This window comes from Asterias amurensis, chromosome 1, assembly GCF_032118995.1.
Source record: "Asterias amurensis chromosome 1, ASM3211899v1".
NCBI classification, from domain to species: domain Eukaryota; kingdom Metazoa; phylum Echinodermata; class Asteroidea; order Forcipulatida; family Asteriidae; genus Asterias; species Asterias amurensis.
The window spans coordinates 27,477,563-27,494,388 of NC_092648.1; the positions used below are offsets into that span (position 1 = coordinate 27,477,563).

Consider the following 16,826-nt stretch of genomic DNA (forward strand, 5'->3'; position numbering starts at 1 on the left):
TGTGGATTGAATGGTTAGACAGTAGTAGGGTTGACTGTGTACTATGTAGATGAATTCACCACATTACATACTACTGCTGGTGCACAGCGTATCTATCACTCAAAACCATGTGGATGATATTGAATGGTCAGACAGTAGGAGGGTTGACTGTGTACCATGTAGATGAATTCACCACATTACATACTACTGCTGGTGCACAGCGTATCTATCACTCAAAACGATGTGGATTGAATGGTTAGACAGTAGTAGGGTTGACTGTATACCGTGTAGATGCATTTAACACATCACTTCAAACTACTGGCTTGCACAGCATGTCTGTCATTTAAAACCATTAAATGGTTGGACAATAAAAGAGTTGACTGTGTACCATGAATATGCATTTACCAAATGACATCATACTCCTGGCTTGCACAGTTTATTATTCGAAACCACATTTGAATGGTCAGACAGTGGGGTAATTTGAGTGAAGATACATTAATAATACAATCTCCTTAAATTCCAGTTACATGTAGGATAAAACCTAGCGAAAATAAGTGAACAGGTGAAGATTGCCCTTGGCAAATAAACTCACTGACCAGTATCATAAGGGAAATGGTATGCAGTTATGAGCAACTGACATTTCTTACTGGTACCTGTATTGTTCAAACTTCAAACTTCATTTAATACTTCTATTTGCACTTGATGAGCTATTTAAAGATGCACTAATAAAGTCAGGCTAGCATTTTACAAGTATTATATAACGGTCTTCTTTGTTGTTCCTTTTTGTTTTGTTTTAACCATTTGCTGTGTATCATCGCAGACCAATCTAGCACATTGGACTCAAGTTCTAACGGCTCAGTAATTAAGAGTGTGGGTTCACATCCTGGTCGAGCTGCTTGCGCCTTGGTCAAGACATTCAGTTATTATAAAAGTCATTGATGTTAATGATTAGCAACATGTAGGCCAGTTTGGCCACATACTCCAAATGCGTTTAATGAATGCTTAAGGCCCAATGAACCACGGTGTTTAAGGCCCTTTAAATACAACTTTGATAATAAACTTTGACTAATAATTGCCCCTTTACTATTAACTATTTCTATTATTGTTACTATTAATACTTCTATTTTTATCTACAACGAAATAAAACGGATGAAAAGACAACATTGAACTTACACCTGAGTTTGTGGTGTCAGGCTCAATAATTTCCTGTGAATAAAAATTATGAAAGTAGTTGATTATTGAGGAACGAACTTGTGCACACATGCAATGGTTTTTAAACAATTTAAGTTTTATCAAATCTATGCATCGATATCAGAAAAAGTTTCAAAAAACAAATGAAAGTTGGTTTGAAATATGTCCAAAACGAAACGTCAATAAGTTGTCATTCTATAAACCAGAGTTAGAATTTATCAACACGGCTAGTTATTGTTTTTCGTGGACCCCCGTCCCCACCCCCACCCCCTCCCCAGGAATAAAATTTCTCAGGTTTGTTTCATTCACCTTTGTTTTTTTCAAATGTCTTTACACTTTTTATTGATCACCTGATAAAATGTATCTTGTTTTCTTTTATCAAGTAATAAACCAATAGGGAAACTGACTCAGGTTAAACTGATTTAAAGAAAAATTTACTAGATTGTGGGGTTTGGACCTTTGATTTGCCATGGTGTACAAACCCTGTAAAAACGTTAGATCTGTTATTTGTTTTACACCAATCCACTATGGATTGCCATTTTACGCCGAGTGTTAATTTCTTTTTCTACACCAAGGGTGTCTCCAAACAAAGATGTTGATGCAACTAAGATGCAAGCATCATGAGTAATGCCTTCATGCTTTAAGATGTACGCAGGCATATGAATCCCCGTAATGATAGAAAACAGTTCAGAAACCAACCATAATGGATTGATCTAAATTAAAATACAGGCAGTTAGAATCCAAGCTTTCATGCATGTCATGCTGACAAATATTGATGCATGCAAATAGGTAAAACAGAGAGTACAAGAAAGTGAAGTGCGCATTGCCAAGGCTAGGGATAATACGATATTCCACACCTTTGCCTACACACAGACTAGAAACAATCAATATATATTGAACATAACATGTCTACCCAGTATTTAAAGGTTGGGTTAACTAAGAGGATTTATGGGCAAAATAATAAAGGAAGACGATAAAATTCATATAGGTGAAAGTTTTAGCTGAATAGAGTGTCTACTTCACAGTATTTCCACAAGAATGTTGAATCTGTTCACATGTAGCGAGGTGACAGTGGGTACCAACATGGAACATCTCCTGCTGCAGCATTCACGAATGGACACCAACCCTCAGAAATGATTCATGCATCATTTATCAGAGTCAAATGTATTGGGGTAAAACATTATCCAAACCATTTTACTTTGAAGGGAATACTTAAGCTCAACATACTATCAACAGCTGCAGTGTTTCTCACCAATTAAGTTTTTATGGACATTAATTTGTGTGGTATTTACCGATCTATATGACCATTGGTTTAGACAAAGTCTGGGATTGGTAACGCCTTTTTTTGTATTAGTTTAAATCAGTAGGCTCCCTGATATCTGCATCAGTCAAAATCCTCCACAAAAATGTTTCAGGCTAAAAAACTGTCAAGAAAATATTCTTTTTAAAATAAAACCCACATATCACTCATTTTGATAAGTATTCAAAATCAAACATAAAATTGAACTAAGATTACTGACTAGACATAAGACAGTTTCATGCAATTGCTCTTGCTGGTTGGATTTGGTGTTTGGAATTACATGTAACGTCATAATTAATAAATTCCTCATTCATTTGAAAACATGAACTTTGGCATTCCAACTTACAGGGAGGCATGCAATAACATAAAAATTACATGCAAGAAATTGTAAAGGCTTCACTTTATTTTCATGCAGCAAATCCATGGCTTAAAAATATTATTCAATAGAAAACCCATGCTTTGTGATCGATAAGTGCAAAAAAAACTGCAATGCCAGGACTTAATTTATACAAGAATTTATTCGTACAATAATGAACATTATTATGAAAATGAAGTTTGATTGTGCAAATTTTGCTTAAGCCATAGTACATAAATATTGTACTTTTGGCACAGTGCTTAGCGTCAATGCTGAACATTTTATGTAATAATCGCAATGACGAGATATCACCATATTCCTCTATATTTATTAAGACATTTTAAAGAACATGGTGTTTCTAGGTCTACTAGCCTTTTTTTGTGAATGACTAGCAGATCAATCTGCAGTTAATCCCAGATCTCTCCCTTTCCACATACACTTAAAACCTTGTAAGACAGTACACAACGGTTTGCATTACATGTACATGTATTGTACACTCATTCCTGTACCCAATTGTACATATTTTGCCCAACAGACTAATTTGCTAACCCTACATGCTTACTGCTACACATAAGGAAGGTTAAGCGACATCAAAGGCAGTGCTTTCAGCTTTACAACATTAAATACCACAATACTATGAGACAGTTAATTAGCATTGAAGTACCAATACATCAAACATGTACACAAATTACATTCCACACAAACACGTTGGACAAACTGCACACCATAGGCCCTACTACTCGTGTACATCGTACATGTACTCATAAAAGAAAGCAATGAGAAACGTTTCTTCCAAAAGCTACCCATATAAATGAAATGTAAATAATACAAAGAAGGTTTGCTGTTGCCATGCATTTAGGCTAATTGCACATTCGTGACAAACCTCTTCCATAATGTGGTCAAGTTGCTCATATCTACATCCCTCATCAACGTCTGGAGCTTCTTTTATATCTTCCATTCTGTCCGTCTGCTAAAGACAGCATCCAGCCAACGTCAAGTCAACCCCAACAAAGATATTAATAAGTGTATTGCGTCGCAGCCACAGTGCACGTACCATATGGCACAAGTCTTCTTGATTACAGTGAGACAGTATAGGTATAGAATAGGCGAACCCATGACCAATTTCACGTGAGCTGCTAAGCAGGTTTCCATTATTCAGTTTAGCAGAAACAAGTTACCAGCCTATGTAATTATTAAAATGATGCACCCTGCTAATTTATGCTGAGCAGAATACATAATAAGCAATGTTTTCTGCTTAAGAGCCTCATGAAATTGGTTCCAGATACAAGTATCCTGTTTACTACAATACTTGCTTGATTAGGCTGTACCATGTGTGGTTGAAGTCAAGTAAGTGCCTAGTCATGTTGGTCTTTATGGTCTTTGTGTAAATGCTTAGAATGGCTAATGCAACTTGAGATTTTTCACGCACACCCTCGAGTATCAGGTTGCTTGGAATTTGTTTTTTTGTCATATATGCGACCCTTCAAGCAGACAAAGATTGGCACTTATGAAGAATGGCCATGTGCATTATAAAAAGTATAGTAATTTATAAATGGTCCACATTGAACATTTTACCTTTCACAAGTTGGCAAAGTTAAACGGTTCTGTTTATGTATTCCAATTATGTTTATGTGAATATTGTGCAAACATGTATACATATATACATACATTTTTATAAATCTTCATTTTATAAAGATGGTAGGATAAATTTGTTGGTACATGTGTTTGTTTGTAACTTTTGATGGAGAACAAAATATAGGATTGGTATAATTGGAAAAAAAACAATTTTGACAAGTTTCGATCTGAAGGTTCGCTGAGAACATTGTACAATGAAGAAATAACATGAAAGAAAAAACACCCTTGTCCCACGAAGTTGTGTGCTTGCAGATGATTGATTTTGTGACCTCAAAATTCTAACTCTGAGGTCTCAAAACCAAGTACGTTGAAAACTACTTCTTCCACGAAAACTGTGTTACTTTTCTACCTCCATGTTCAGAGGGAGCTGTTTCTCACAATCTTTTATACCATCAACCTCTCCCCATAAGGTTTTATGCTAATAACTATTTTGAGTAATTACCAGTAGTGTCCACTACCTTAAAGATATTGTAAAAGCCTACTACATTGTAGGCCTACACACACTTTGAATAACACTCCGCCAATGATGGATCTTCATTGACCTCAGCGAGGGCGCTGTCACCATACGTAAAGGGGTCTATACTCTCCCCTTAAAGGGACATTTTTAAATGCTTTTGAATGTACAGTGGCCATGAAAACAATCAATCAATCAATGGAAATGCGCAATACACTTGTTTGTATTGTTTAACCTTAGAGAAACAATGGAAGTATATTCAGCAAAAAACGCTTTTTTCCAAAAGGAATGTTAACACTTTGCACCACATGTTCTTCTTGGAACACATGCACAGATCATTAATGAGTTATGCTCATAGTCATAGACACTACAGTTTAGGCCCCATTACACATTCACACTGTAGAGCTGATGTCATCAGGACATTATGTAAAGTACATGTGTCGGGACATTTATTTACAGTGTACATGTATCTTAAGTACTTTTAAAATATATGTAAGTAGGTCTACATGTACATGTACATCGAACGAAAGTTACACAAACAAAACAAACAAGATTTCACAAAGCTATTAAAAACAAAATTGTGTTTTGTCAATTTTTTCAATTTAACAGGTATGAATGTACTGAAAAGCAATGGGAGATGTAGAAGAACCTTGCAAAAAAATATATATTGCTGATTTTAGATGAAGCTGGGCAATTTTGGTCATCTCCAAAACTGATCCAATTACCCACTGAAAGACACCCTTCTTGCAGCAACATATTGCGCCAGAGAGTTATTCCCCAATAATAAGATCTTATATTAATAAACCAAATTGAAATAAGCAAAATCTGACAATGACATTTCCTGCCTGTTATTTCCTATCTTGAAAATGTGACACAATTAAATGAATTTTTCCCAGGTTGGTAGTTTCAATAGGTGTTTATTGAAACCTTAAAAATACCCTTCAAGGGTCAGATGTTGGAATTTGGCACACTGTACAGGAATCCCTTTAAAAATAGTGTATAAATACATAGCGTGTATGACATTAATGGGTCATGTAGTGTGGCCCAATGCTAGGATGATGTAAACGCCAGAAGCTTCGACTCCTCATGTCCCAGACACATAACTGATAATACACACAGCAGGGGATAGACAACAAGATGACTACAAGTCATACATAAATTACAATCTATCGGCAACCGTGGGCTTGGCACAATCATAGTTTTCTTGTAAATAATACCAGCTTACTGTTTGGGGTTCTTTTCTGTCAAGTTTTATGTGAATTTTAGGCGTAGGACAAAGCTGCTAAAATATTGCAAACAGGGAGAATGTGTACTACAATCATGGAGATATTTAGAATTACATTCAAACTGAATTCTTTTTTTTTCATAATCAGGACGATTGTTAAAGGCAGTGGACACTATTGGTAATTACTCAAAATAATTGTTATCATAAAACCTTTCTTGATTACGAGTAGTGGGGAGCTGTTGATAGTATAACATACTGTGAGAAACAGCTCTCTCTGAAGTGACTTAGTTTTTGAGAAAGAAGTAATTTTCTACGAATTTGATTTTGAGACCTCAGCTTTAGAATTTGAGGTCTCGAAATCAAGCATCTGAAAGCACACAACTTTGTGTGACAAGGGTGCAACAAGGGTGTTTTTTCTTTCATTAATATCTCCAAACTTCGACGACCGATTGAGCTAAAAATTCACAGGTTTGTTATTTTATGCATATGTTGAGATACACCAACTGTGAACACTAGTCTTTGTCAACTACCAATAGTGTTCATTGTCTTTAAAATTGCTCATCCAGCACATGGACAGATTGGTTTTATTTTCAGGGAACTTTTTGAACAATCAGGGAGAGTTGGTAGCTCTGGAGGATTATACTTAAATAGATTGTAGCCATGGTAGCTGGTGATGGCATCAATGTCTTGTTGAAATGGGAATAGTTTATCTTTAAAGTTTCATCTGATGGAACTTTAGGGTATCTAAATTATTCTTTCTCTAAAATAGTTCAAAGATATCTTAAATAGTTTTACCGTATTTGAAACAGTCTGGAATATTTTAATGCTATTTGGAATATTCTGATATAAACGTATGGTCTAAGTAGTTTTATAAGCTTGGTCCAAAATAGTTTTATCTGAGATGCCTATAATATTTGGTCTAAAATACCTCTTTTTTAAATCATTTGCTTTTTTATCTTAGCTGATTTTTCATGAACTGCATTTATTGTTAAATATAACCTTCATTGCAATAATTTGCATTCATATACAACATTAACTAACACCCACTTCACTTAAATTTCTTTATTCCTGTTATATTATACATTGTCCCACGAGATTGATCCGACGGAAATGAAATGTCAGTTAATAAATTAAATATAGTCTTGCATGTGGTGAACCTGAATTTGAATTTGCATTTTATTATAATCACTAATCATGACAGGGTTTTTTTTCGGGTCTTTGGCACACCATAATTACACCTTCAGTAAACTACTATTCAAGCACTTTTTATTACAGAGACAATTCCCTGGAAATAAGAACCCAAGAGATTTCTGAGGAATTACAAATGCTAACTCCAACGGCCACCCCTTAACAACTTCCAACTTGATGCACTCTTCCTGGAATCTATTTTGATCTCCATTATCAAGTGATCTCACTGTACCCCAAATGTCCAAAGGAGTTTGTCAAGTGAGAGCTAAGCTTTAAAGGCATTACTCAAAATAATTGTTAGCATAAAACCTTTATTGTCAACAAGTAATGGGGAGCTGTTGATAGTATAAAACATTGTGAGAAACGGCTCCCTCTGAAGTAGCGTGGTTTTCGAGACAATAGTAATTTTCCACGAATTTGATGTTGAGACCCCAGATTTAGAATTTGAGGTCTCGAAATCAACCATCTGAAAGCACACAACTTCGTATGATAAGGGTGTTTTTTCTTTCATTATTATCTTGCAACTTCGACGACAAATTGAGCTCAAATTTTCACAGGTTTGTTACTTTATGCATATGTTGAGATAAATGAAGTTAAAAGACTGGTCTTCAACAATAACCAATAATGTCCAATGTCTTTAAACGTCTGCTACGTTTTACTCCATCACATTTGACAACAATTTCTTTTTTAGAAATCAACATAAAGGCCTGAAAATTCCCCTTTCAAAAAGTTAAATCACCTTGTTCTTTTCTTTCAGTTGAAAGAAACATCAGGTACATTGTATTCCATCACTCATTTGACAATTTTTTTTTTTTAAGAAATCATAATCTATTCTTGACAGATGAAGGCCTGAAATTTCCCCTTTTGTAAAAACGTTTACTGTTTTATTCTAACAGATGGACAATACAAACAATGTTCAAATCCTACATCATAAAGAATGGTGACTCTATGCAGACATTTCATCACTTTAAAAAGAAGTTCAAAACAAAAGATGGTGTCACTAAATGATTCAACAGTTAGCCTTGCTTGATAAGGGTGTACAGGAAATGCATTAAATGCAGCAATTAACATCCCTTCGTAAATCTGTCAGTGGTTGATCATGTTCAATGCAAGGGACAACCCTACAGCAATAGGATAACAATCCTCAAATTACCAAGTCCAGTAATCTTAAATTCACAGCCAAACAAATCCTGCAGGCTAGTGTTTTCCCAAATACATACTTTGAAGATTTCCTCATGTATATGTAAGTTTTATAATTCCAAATCTTTTCATAAGTTCAACAAGTATGAAAAATATACATGTGTAGAAGGCAATTTATGAAAATGAAAGTGTAGAGCTCCGGGACTTGCGGTCAAGTAGGGATTGAAAATGAACCAAGGATAAGATATTTTAATTCAGTTATTCAGAAAACATTTCCAATCCATTTCCAATAATGTCACTGTGGCCATGGAGCTGCATTGACTTCAATACCTGTAGCTCACAAGGGGAAACTCAAGGCCTAGTACAGGGCTGTAAGCTTCGTTTTTGAAAGGGCAAGGGCACCAAGGCATTTTCTCTTTGACAAAGGGCACCCTATGAGGAAATTGTAAATTTCTACTGGAGCATTGCAAGGGCACCATGGCAATGGCAAGGGGCAACGGAGGCAATCGCCTCCGTTGCCTCCGTGAAGTATCAGGCCTGCTAGTATTAATAAACTCTAAATAATAATGGTGTTATTGACAATAAGTGTACACGATGCACAGTGTACACTAGTAGAAGTCCACACAGTTAACCTCCATTACATGTTATTGTCACCACTGCCTTTTACAACCTCCGTATAGTGTTGATTGAAGCTGTATGTTTCCATGGTGATGGTATGCTGTGTATACATGTAAACCTATTATGAGTGTTGCTTGTTATTAGGACTATTTATTCAGCTATTGTTTGGACTGCATTTCGGTCAGTATCACTTTATGTATAAATCAATTATAGATGAAAAATAATTAGGTGACAAGCAATTGGTTTTCAAATTTGGGAGGTCTTTTTTCAAATCATTTCAGGAACTGAGCCCAAAATGAAAAAAACAAAACATGATTAAAACAAATTAACTATATTCTTTCAAGCAATAGTACATTTTTTTTTTTTTTTTTTGGGGGGGGGGCTTCTTTCTCCTTCTTTCCTTTTTCTGCAGGACATAGGCAGCATTATAAGTAGTGCTTCGCATGTTTAAAAACTTCAAACATAATTAATTTATTCCAATGTTTGAGTTTAGAAACCTTTGTTTTATCGGTTAAACCAAAAACAACTTTACAAAACCTCATGCATATGTACAGACCATGTAACCATTGTTAACAAAGAGGGTGACTTTGTTTGCAGTCAAGGGCCTTTGTGACATGCAATATATATTACACTTGTTGGTGTCATAACTCCCATACAAATTCAAGAGTTGTAAAAATGAAAACTATACAAGTTTTGAGATGTGCACCTTTTATCATATTAACAGTTGATACAAACACACAGTGCAATCTCCGTAAAAATAGATTTGATGTGTATTTCAGTTAGGCTACGTGTACAATTTGTGCCTGTATGAAGTCCAGGCTCTATGGCTCTTTTGCAATTATGGGATGTCTCAGGTCACATGATCCACAGAATTTTGATCTCCTGGATAAATGTATCATAGGATTACGTATGGTATAAATCTCTTGGTAATGCCCAGACATTCATGCTAAACTCGGTTAACTCCATGCAGCATTCAATGCAATTTGACATGGCTCATGACAGCTCAATCAATCGATGTTTTATTGGTTAAATCCTTTATTCCCAGTATAAATACTCTAGGACAACATAATGCACTGTTATTTCCCAATATGTAGAATAATAAGGTCATGACCAACTTCATCTGTGTGAGTTGTTTTGAATAGAATAGAAAATTCATCATCAAAAAAAGAACAGCCCAGATGTTTTAGGAGTGTTGTATTCAAGGTTGCTAATAACAAACATGAAGCGAGTTAGAACAACAATAATAGCGGATGGTACACTGTATGTTTTTAGTTTGTCTGAACAGTTTGTGTATGTCCCTTCCATAGAGCCATATATATTGACTAGAGCACTAACTTGCTCTGCGTTTTGAAGCCACCCTGGGCGTCGACATGTTTGATGTGTTGCGTGAATTTGGGACGATTTTAATTTTAAGAGAATACACATTGCCGCGATTTTTTTACATGCGTGTGCGCTTACGTACACGACTGCCCAATAGTGTACGTCCGTGCTACGAAAACCGTAACTTCGACTTGATTGACGTACTACAAAAAGTATATGCGCCTTTTAAACATGACGCACATGACGCTCGCAGTTTGAACGCTGATCAGCAGATTGTGTGTTCACATTTGCTTCGATGACACATTAAAAAGAACAGACGCACGATCAAGCAAATAGCCGTACAATTGCTGTAAAAAATTTCAAGCTTTTGTATTGGTTGGTACATAAACATAGATGCGCCCACACGGCTTCAAAACCTTGGTGCGTCTATAACGGGGTGTTAGCGCTCTAGTCAATATATATAGCTCTATGGTCCCTTCCCAAAACAAGTTAGTCTTGTAGTTATACAATGTACATGGTAACTAAGACTTTCAACATTTCCAATAACATAACATAAATTGAACGTGAATAACTGGAGAATATCTCATTTACAGTGTCATCCCTACCTCCCATGCTAAACATACCAAACACAACAATATCATGTGTCAAGTGTAAACAAAATTCACTTACCATTTTTGTTACACCATTCTCGGCTGTAAACTGTCTGATGCAACTGTCATCCACTTCATCAAAACGATACGTTATAGGATGTAAACAAGAGTCAAGGAAATCAATCAAATCCAGGAAAATGTAAAATGATTCCAATAAAATAAAGATCTTGCAAAAGTAGTGCCGAAATTTCTTCCACAATGTTTAGAAATTCATTAACTGAAAAGTAGCAAATCCATTACAACGATACAATATACATGTACATGACTTGCCTTTAGCAGAGCCAGCACAACTCCCAATATTTTCACACCCCTACCACTAAGTCACAAACCACTTGTAATACAAAGAAACTGACTCTCCCTTGTCCCTTGTCCTGGATCCATGCCAGGTGGTTGTGACAATCAATCAAACTCAAGAAAACTAAACAGATGAAGGGCTTTGGATTACAGCCACATGAAGTTTTGAAATGCTGCTAAAACCACATCACATTGACTAAGTTTAAATACATGACAACAAGTGTCAAAAACCAGGAATTATTAGTAAAACTAACATAACTATAGCCTCCGTGAATGTATTATTTAAGCAAACCATACAGCACTAGAAATGATCTTTTAAACACACTTTAACACAATACTAAAGAGAGTAACAGTAACAGAGTTTGTATTGAGATTTCCCCCACAGTGTCTATTATTGTTGGTCAATTCACGTCATCTCCTATAACATCAAGGACAATGTGTGTTCACCGACCGTCCACACAACAATTCACTACCACCACACAACAATTCACTACCACTGGTGGTTCCACAAAAAATCCTTGCTAAAAAAAAAAACGGCCTCTTGCTAAACTCAATGCCTTTGGCTGTCACGGTTGATCATTGGTAGTCTGCTGTACAGACCTCTACGAACTCCCTCTCATGCAACACTTTAATTTCCGAGTGCCTGTTGTGAGCTTATATACCATAAAGCTTTTACGGGGAATTTGCGATCACCATCTGTAATGGATATTTGTGGTGTTCCTTATCTTAAAGTTCTAAATATTTTCCCTGGATATATATAGTGATGATATAAAGTTATTTGAATAAATTCATATGTATCAGAGATTTGATACAAGCACTCACAGTCCTAGTAACAGTGGATTAGACATAAAATTACAGAAAATTTAAATGAATGTATCAATGATCTACCAATCTAAATTTTTGATTTTGATGATTGGATTGTTCTAATAACACAATATTGGTCTATATTTGGAGCACATTTGATGTTTTTGAAAAAGAGTTTGAACAATCTGCGTATAATTGTACAGCCATATTGTGTCACTTCTGATCACAGCAATGTAATAATGCTTGATTGGAAAGAAGCCTGGAACCCTTTTCAAATTGAAGAATTTGAATTGTCAAAGTTGATGAGTGCATACAGGGCTTTAGACCTGGAATTAGCCCAGACTAGGCCCAATGATCTCTATTTAGATCAGTGACTTGGCCCTTAAAGGCAGTGGACACTATTGGTAATTACTCAAAATAATTATTAGCACAAAACCTTACTTGGTTACAAGTAATGAGGAGAGGTTGGTAGTATAAAACAGTGTGAGAAACTGCTCCCTCTGCAGTAATGTAATTTTCAAGAAAAAGAAATAATTTCCCCCGAATTTGATTTTGAGACCTCAGATTTAGAATTTGAGGTCTCGAAATCAAGCATCTGAAAGCACACAAATTCGTGTGGCAAGGGTGTTTCTTCTTTCATTATTATCTCGCAACTTCGACGACCGATTGAGCTCAAATTTTCACAGGTTTGTTATTTTATGCATATGTTGAGATACACCAAGTGAGAAGACTGGTCTTTGACAATTACCAATAGTGTCCACTGTCTTTAATGCACCTTACGAATACATGTACATTGTAGTCCAACTAAGCATTTATGATTTTACAGCAATGACCTTACTCAATATTTGAGTGCGATTCCAGACCTGTGGAAAACTTGTAAAAATACTTCAAAAGGATATCATAGCCAAATCGTATGGAGTCTCCACGATGCAAACCAATGTAGGTTTGGTCCGGTATTCTTGTATCATTAACAAATGTCTGGTAAAACAAAACAGATACATGAATGTAAATGAAAGCAATACTCCCGTTTATCTGCAAATAATCTTCCGGAAAAAAAGAAACACTTCCACTTCGTAGCTTGGTGTGTTTTTTTTGCTGCCAAATTTAGTTTAAAGCGAGATTCATGAGAAAAATGTATGGTGTCTGATGAACTAGTTTTAAAACAAGACACAGAAACGTTTAATTCTTTTATGTCTAGTACTGATTGTTTGTGTAATTAATTAACTTATTTATTTATTTATCATTTATTTGTCTTTTTTGTTTACTCATAATGTTTTGTAGCGTTGTCGTTTCTGTTATGGGTTTTTTTCCCTTACATTGTTGCCTTGTTTGTATTTTCTGTTTGTTTTTATTTTTTTGAGGTCGAATAAATAAAAATAATAATAATAAGTTTGAAACGATTGACTCTCAGTTTCACAGGCTGGTTATAGGGAATTCATACTGAAAACTTGAGGACAGTTATAAAAAAATATATAGAACTTACTCGTCCAAAAACCCAGGCCAGAAAATTCACGGAGGCCAACAGAGGTCATCGCATTGCTGTCCTTCTCTTGGCCTGGATGCCCCTTCAAAACTTTCTAATAGACTTTAAGATTTTCCAAAGGAAGTGCCCTTTTCAAAATGAAGTGCCATGCCCTCTCAAAGATTGAAATTTAAGACCTGAAAACCAATCTTGTATAATCCTTTACAATATTTAGAATCTTTCAAGGATGGTTGACTTACCCCATTCAATGTCTCCATATCCTTAATAGAGAAACTACTCTCGAAACGATCAAACGTGATGACGGAATGTCTCCTGTCTACACTCCGAGACTATTAAAAAAAAAAATTAAAAACAGAGACTTCACAATAAATATATGAAGGAGTAAAAAGTTGTATTTCATATATTGCAAGTCTTTAGAAGAAAGTATAACTTATTGATTTGGTTTTTCCTCAATAATTAAGTGCATCGATTTCTCGACCAAATCAGTAGTACATATTAGCCACATTTTGACCTAGCTGGAAACAACCATGCAGACTCAAATCAGATACGCATGTCTTCCCCTAATCACATGATTTGGTTCGAACCCGACACAAGTGGCTTGTCGATATTTCTTCTGCGGGACTTTGAAAGCACAGAACATAGAGAAAGGTCCATTCTCTGTACATTGTACATTGAGTATGTACAGTGCTTAATACATCCGATCGTAGGTTTATAACACGTCCGTACGTGTATAATAACTAAAACCACAAGTAATAATTAATATTTTTACCAACAGACACAGGATCTTTAATCCTTGTGTATACTTCCTGTGAATGCTTCGTGCAAAGTGAATTTTGACTTTAAAGCTTTATTTTTGCTGTGAATGTTTTGGCTTAACTCCACCAAATTATTCTTTGCTAATTTGTGGCGTCACCATTCGCATCACATTCACATTTCTTTTTCTTTTTTCATTTTGATTCTGGTTTTGTGAACAATATTCTGGTCTGACAGTAATTTTATGAGCAACAAGTCCTTCGGTCTTGGGGATTTCACAACAAATTTGAGCCCTGTTTTAAAAGCAATGATTTCAGCTTGAAATGGTCAAAGGTTCATGTCAGAATTGAGCTGCTACAGATTGTGAAGTGAAAGTGCAACATGATAACATCTTTTTAACTTCTACTGACACATGGAACCAAAAGATAAAGTACAGGGTTGGTATAAAAACAATTAGTTTCAATTTGAAAGCTCATCAATGATAACATCATATAAACTAGTACTGATTCTCCAGAGAATCATGTCATCTACAATTAAGTCTGTGTTGAGCAATTACTTTGCTTATTTGGTAGCACAAATCATAATAAGCCTGCTACGAGTATGTCAAACCCTCTTGTAAATGTAAATGTCAAACATGTAAATGTGACAATTTTGGTTGATTGTGTTTATTAAAAACTGGGTACTATTTTACTTTTCAAAAAACGTTTGTGAATATTATGTATTACAAACAATAGAAAGTAAACTTGCCACTACAACAATGTAACGGTCTAAAACTCTTTTGGGAGAAGTGATGGCTCTGAGAAGAGTTTGTGTGGTCATTTCAAGACATCTTATTGACATTTCAAACATAATACCCAGCTTGTCTCAAGGAGTACAAACTTTCCCTTTCAGAAGTAATTACAAAAATCACCCAGCGGAAGAAGGCATGCCAAAGATACGTACAAGTACATGTACAATGTTTTCTACCCACTAAAATAATACCACAGATCATCATTAACATTCCACTCTATATTTTGCTCCGATCTGTCAGCACTTATTAATTCCCAAAACAGGGACCCTCCTTCCCTCAGCAAACGGCATGAACCCTCATCTAGTGAAGTCACAGACCTAAGAAAATTTTGATGTTGTATTGTCAATGCACCAATGCTCCCAGTGTGTATCAATGATTGACACATTGTGCAAACAATTTCTATGTAAATGTCAAACATTACAGAGCAAAGTTTTTTTACAAGATAGTTTGAGCATGGAGGAATAAATTATGGTTTGAGCTAGATACTTTTACAAGCTCGACCTACACAACCTTCTTATAGTTGACCACGCACTATTTAAAAGGAGAGTAGTTTGAACAAGATACTTTTATGAGCTCGGCCTACAAGACCTTCTTGCGGTTGACCTCCGTACTATTTATAAGAAGAGCAACCTTGAACTGACTCAGGGCATTTCCTGACACGCAATGTCCTCTGTCATTGATAGCTCTTCTTCTTCTTCTCATTTTATTTTTAAGTACAATCACCAAAAGACAGTATCACCGTCATCGTCCTTAGAAATTAAATTAAACGGAAATGAACTTCCAAATGTTCACAGTGCTTTTTTGCTTTATCGACTGTTTTTAAAGGAACACCCTTAGCACCAAATACAAGTTGCAAATATTGTAGTTTCTTCTATTGAATGTAATGAGATTATGGAATACATTTGAAACTAATTGATTATCCAAATAATTTTAACTTACATTATAAACTAAAGATTGTATCTGTTTCATTAGACAACTGGGTTTTCTTAGCGAGAAAGTTTAAAATAGTATTTATTTATTGAGGGTGGGGGGGGGGGGGGGGAGCTGGAAATTAGTTTTAAATCCGTTAATTCACTTTTAATGAAGTTCATACATTAGTATCAATCATCCAGAGATGTGTATCATCAAATGAAATACTGTCAAAGAAGTAACACTGATTGCCACAAAAGCTGATTCAAAAAGCACAAAATCCGTTGAACAAATCACCAACATTGTTTCAATGTTTTCAGTGCTTTACAAAAACAAATGAGGATAAAAATTTACTAATCTTAAAAAAAATCAAAGACTTATACTCTTAAAAACAAGACTTACCGGTATGTTAATTTCACAGTTCTCTCTTCCAACGAACATCATGGTCTTGGGCAAGAGGTGCACCACCCCAGAGTTCCCCACCAGACACCAAGTCATGGTGACTTCAGTCAATGTTTTAAATTCACATGGATGTACAGCAGGGCGTTCACAGGAAATAATGCCCTGCAAAGGTCAAGTAATATCAAAGATCAGCCTGGGGTCATCTAGGGTCGCAGTTACCAGGACACAGTGAGGTCGCAAACGGATGTGGGCAAGTCTTGTTTAGAGCTGTAAAACAAAACCGGGAAGTTAAGACTGTTAAACAAACAAGCACCAAGTTAACATTACAGACATTAT

The 16,826-nt window shown here is 35.5% G+C and overlaps 1 protein-coding gene across 5 annotated transcripts in view; it reads right to left on the reverse strand.

The window, feature by feature from the left end:
* LOC139935190 (uncharacterized) overlaps positions 1 to 16,826 on the reverse strand; it is a 42,334-nt gene that overhangs the window by 17,250 nt on the left and 8,258 nt on the right. For 2 of the 5 annotated variants that reach the window (XM_071929668.1, XM_071929676.1), the window contains exons 2-7: positions 16,491 to 16,757; positions 13,876 to 13,965; positions 13,051 to 13,131; positions 11,075 to 11,152; positions 3,709 to 3,795; positions 1,153 to 1,185 (exon numbers count right to left, since the gene is read on the reverse strand). In XM_071929668.1, coding sequence (XP_071785769.1) covers positions 1,153 to 1,185; positions 3,709 to 3,795; positions 11,075 to 11,152; positions 13,051 to 13,131; positions 13,876 to 13,965; positions 16,491 to 16,586 — 465 coding nt within the window. In that variant the 5' untranslated portion in view covers positions 16,587 to 16,757. The remainder of the gene's footprint in view (positions 1 to 1,152; positions 1,186 to 3,708; positions 3,796 to 11,074; positions 11,153 to 13,050; positions 13,132 to 13,875; positions 13,966 to 16,490; positions 16,758 to 16,826) is intronic. The other 3 variants (XM_071929685.1, XM_071929694.1, XM_071929702.1) reach the window with 3 other exon arrangements.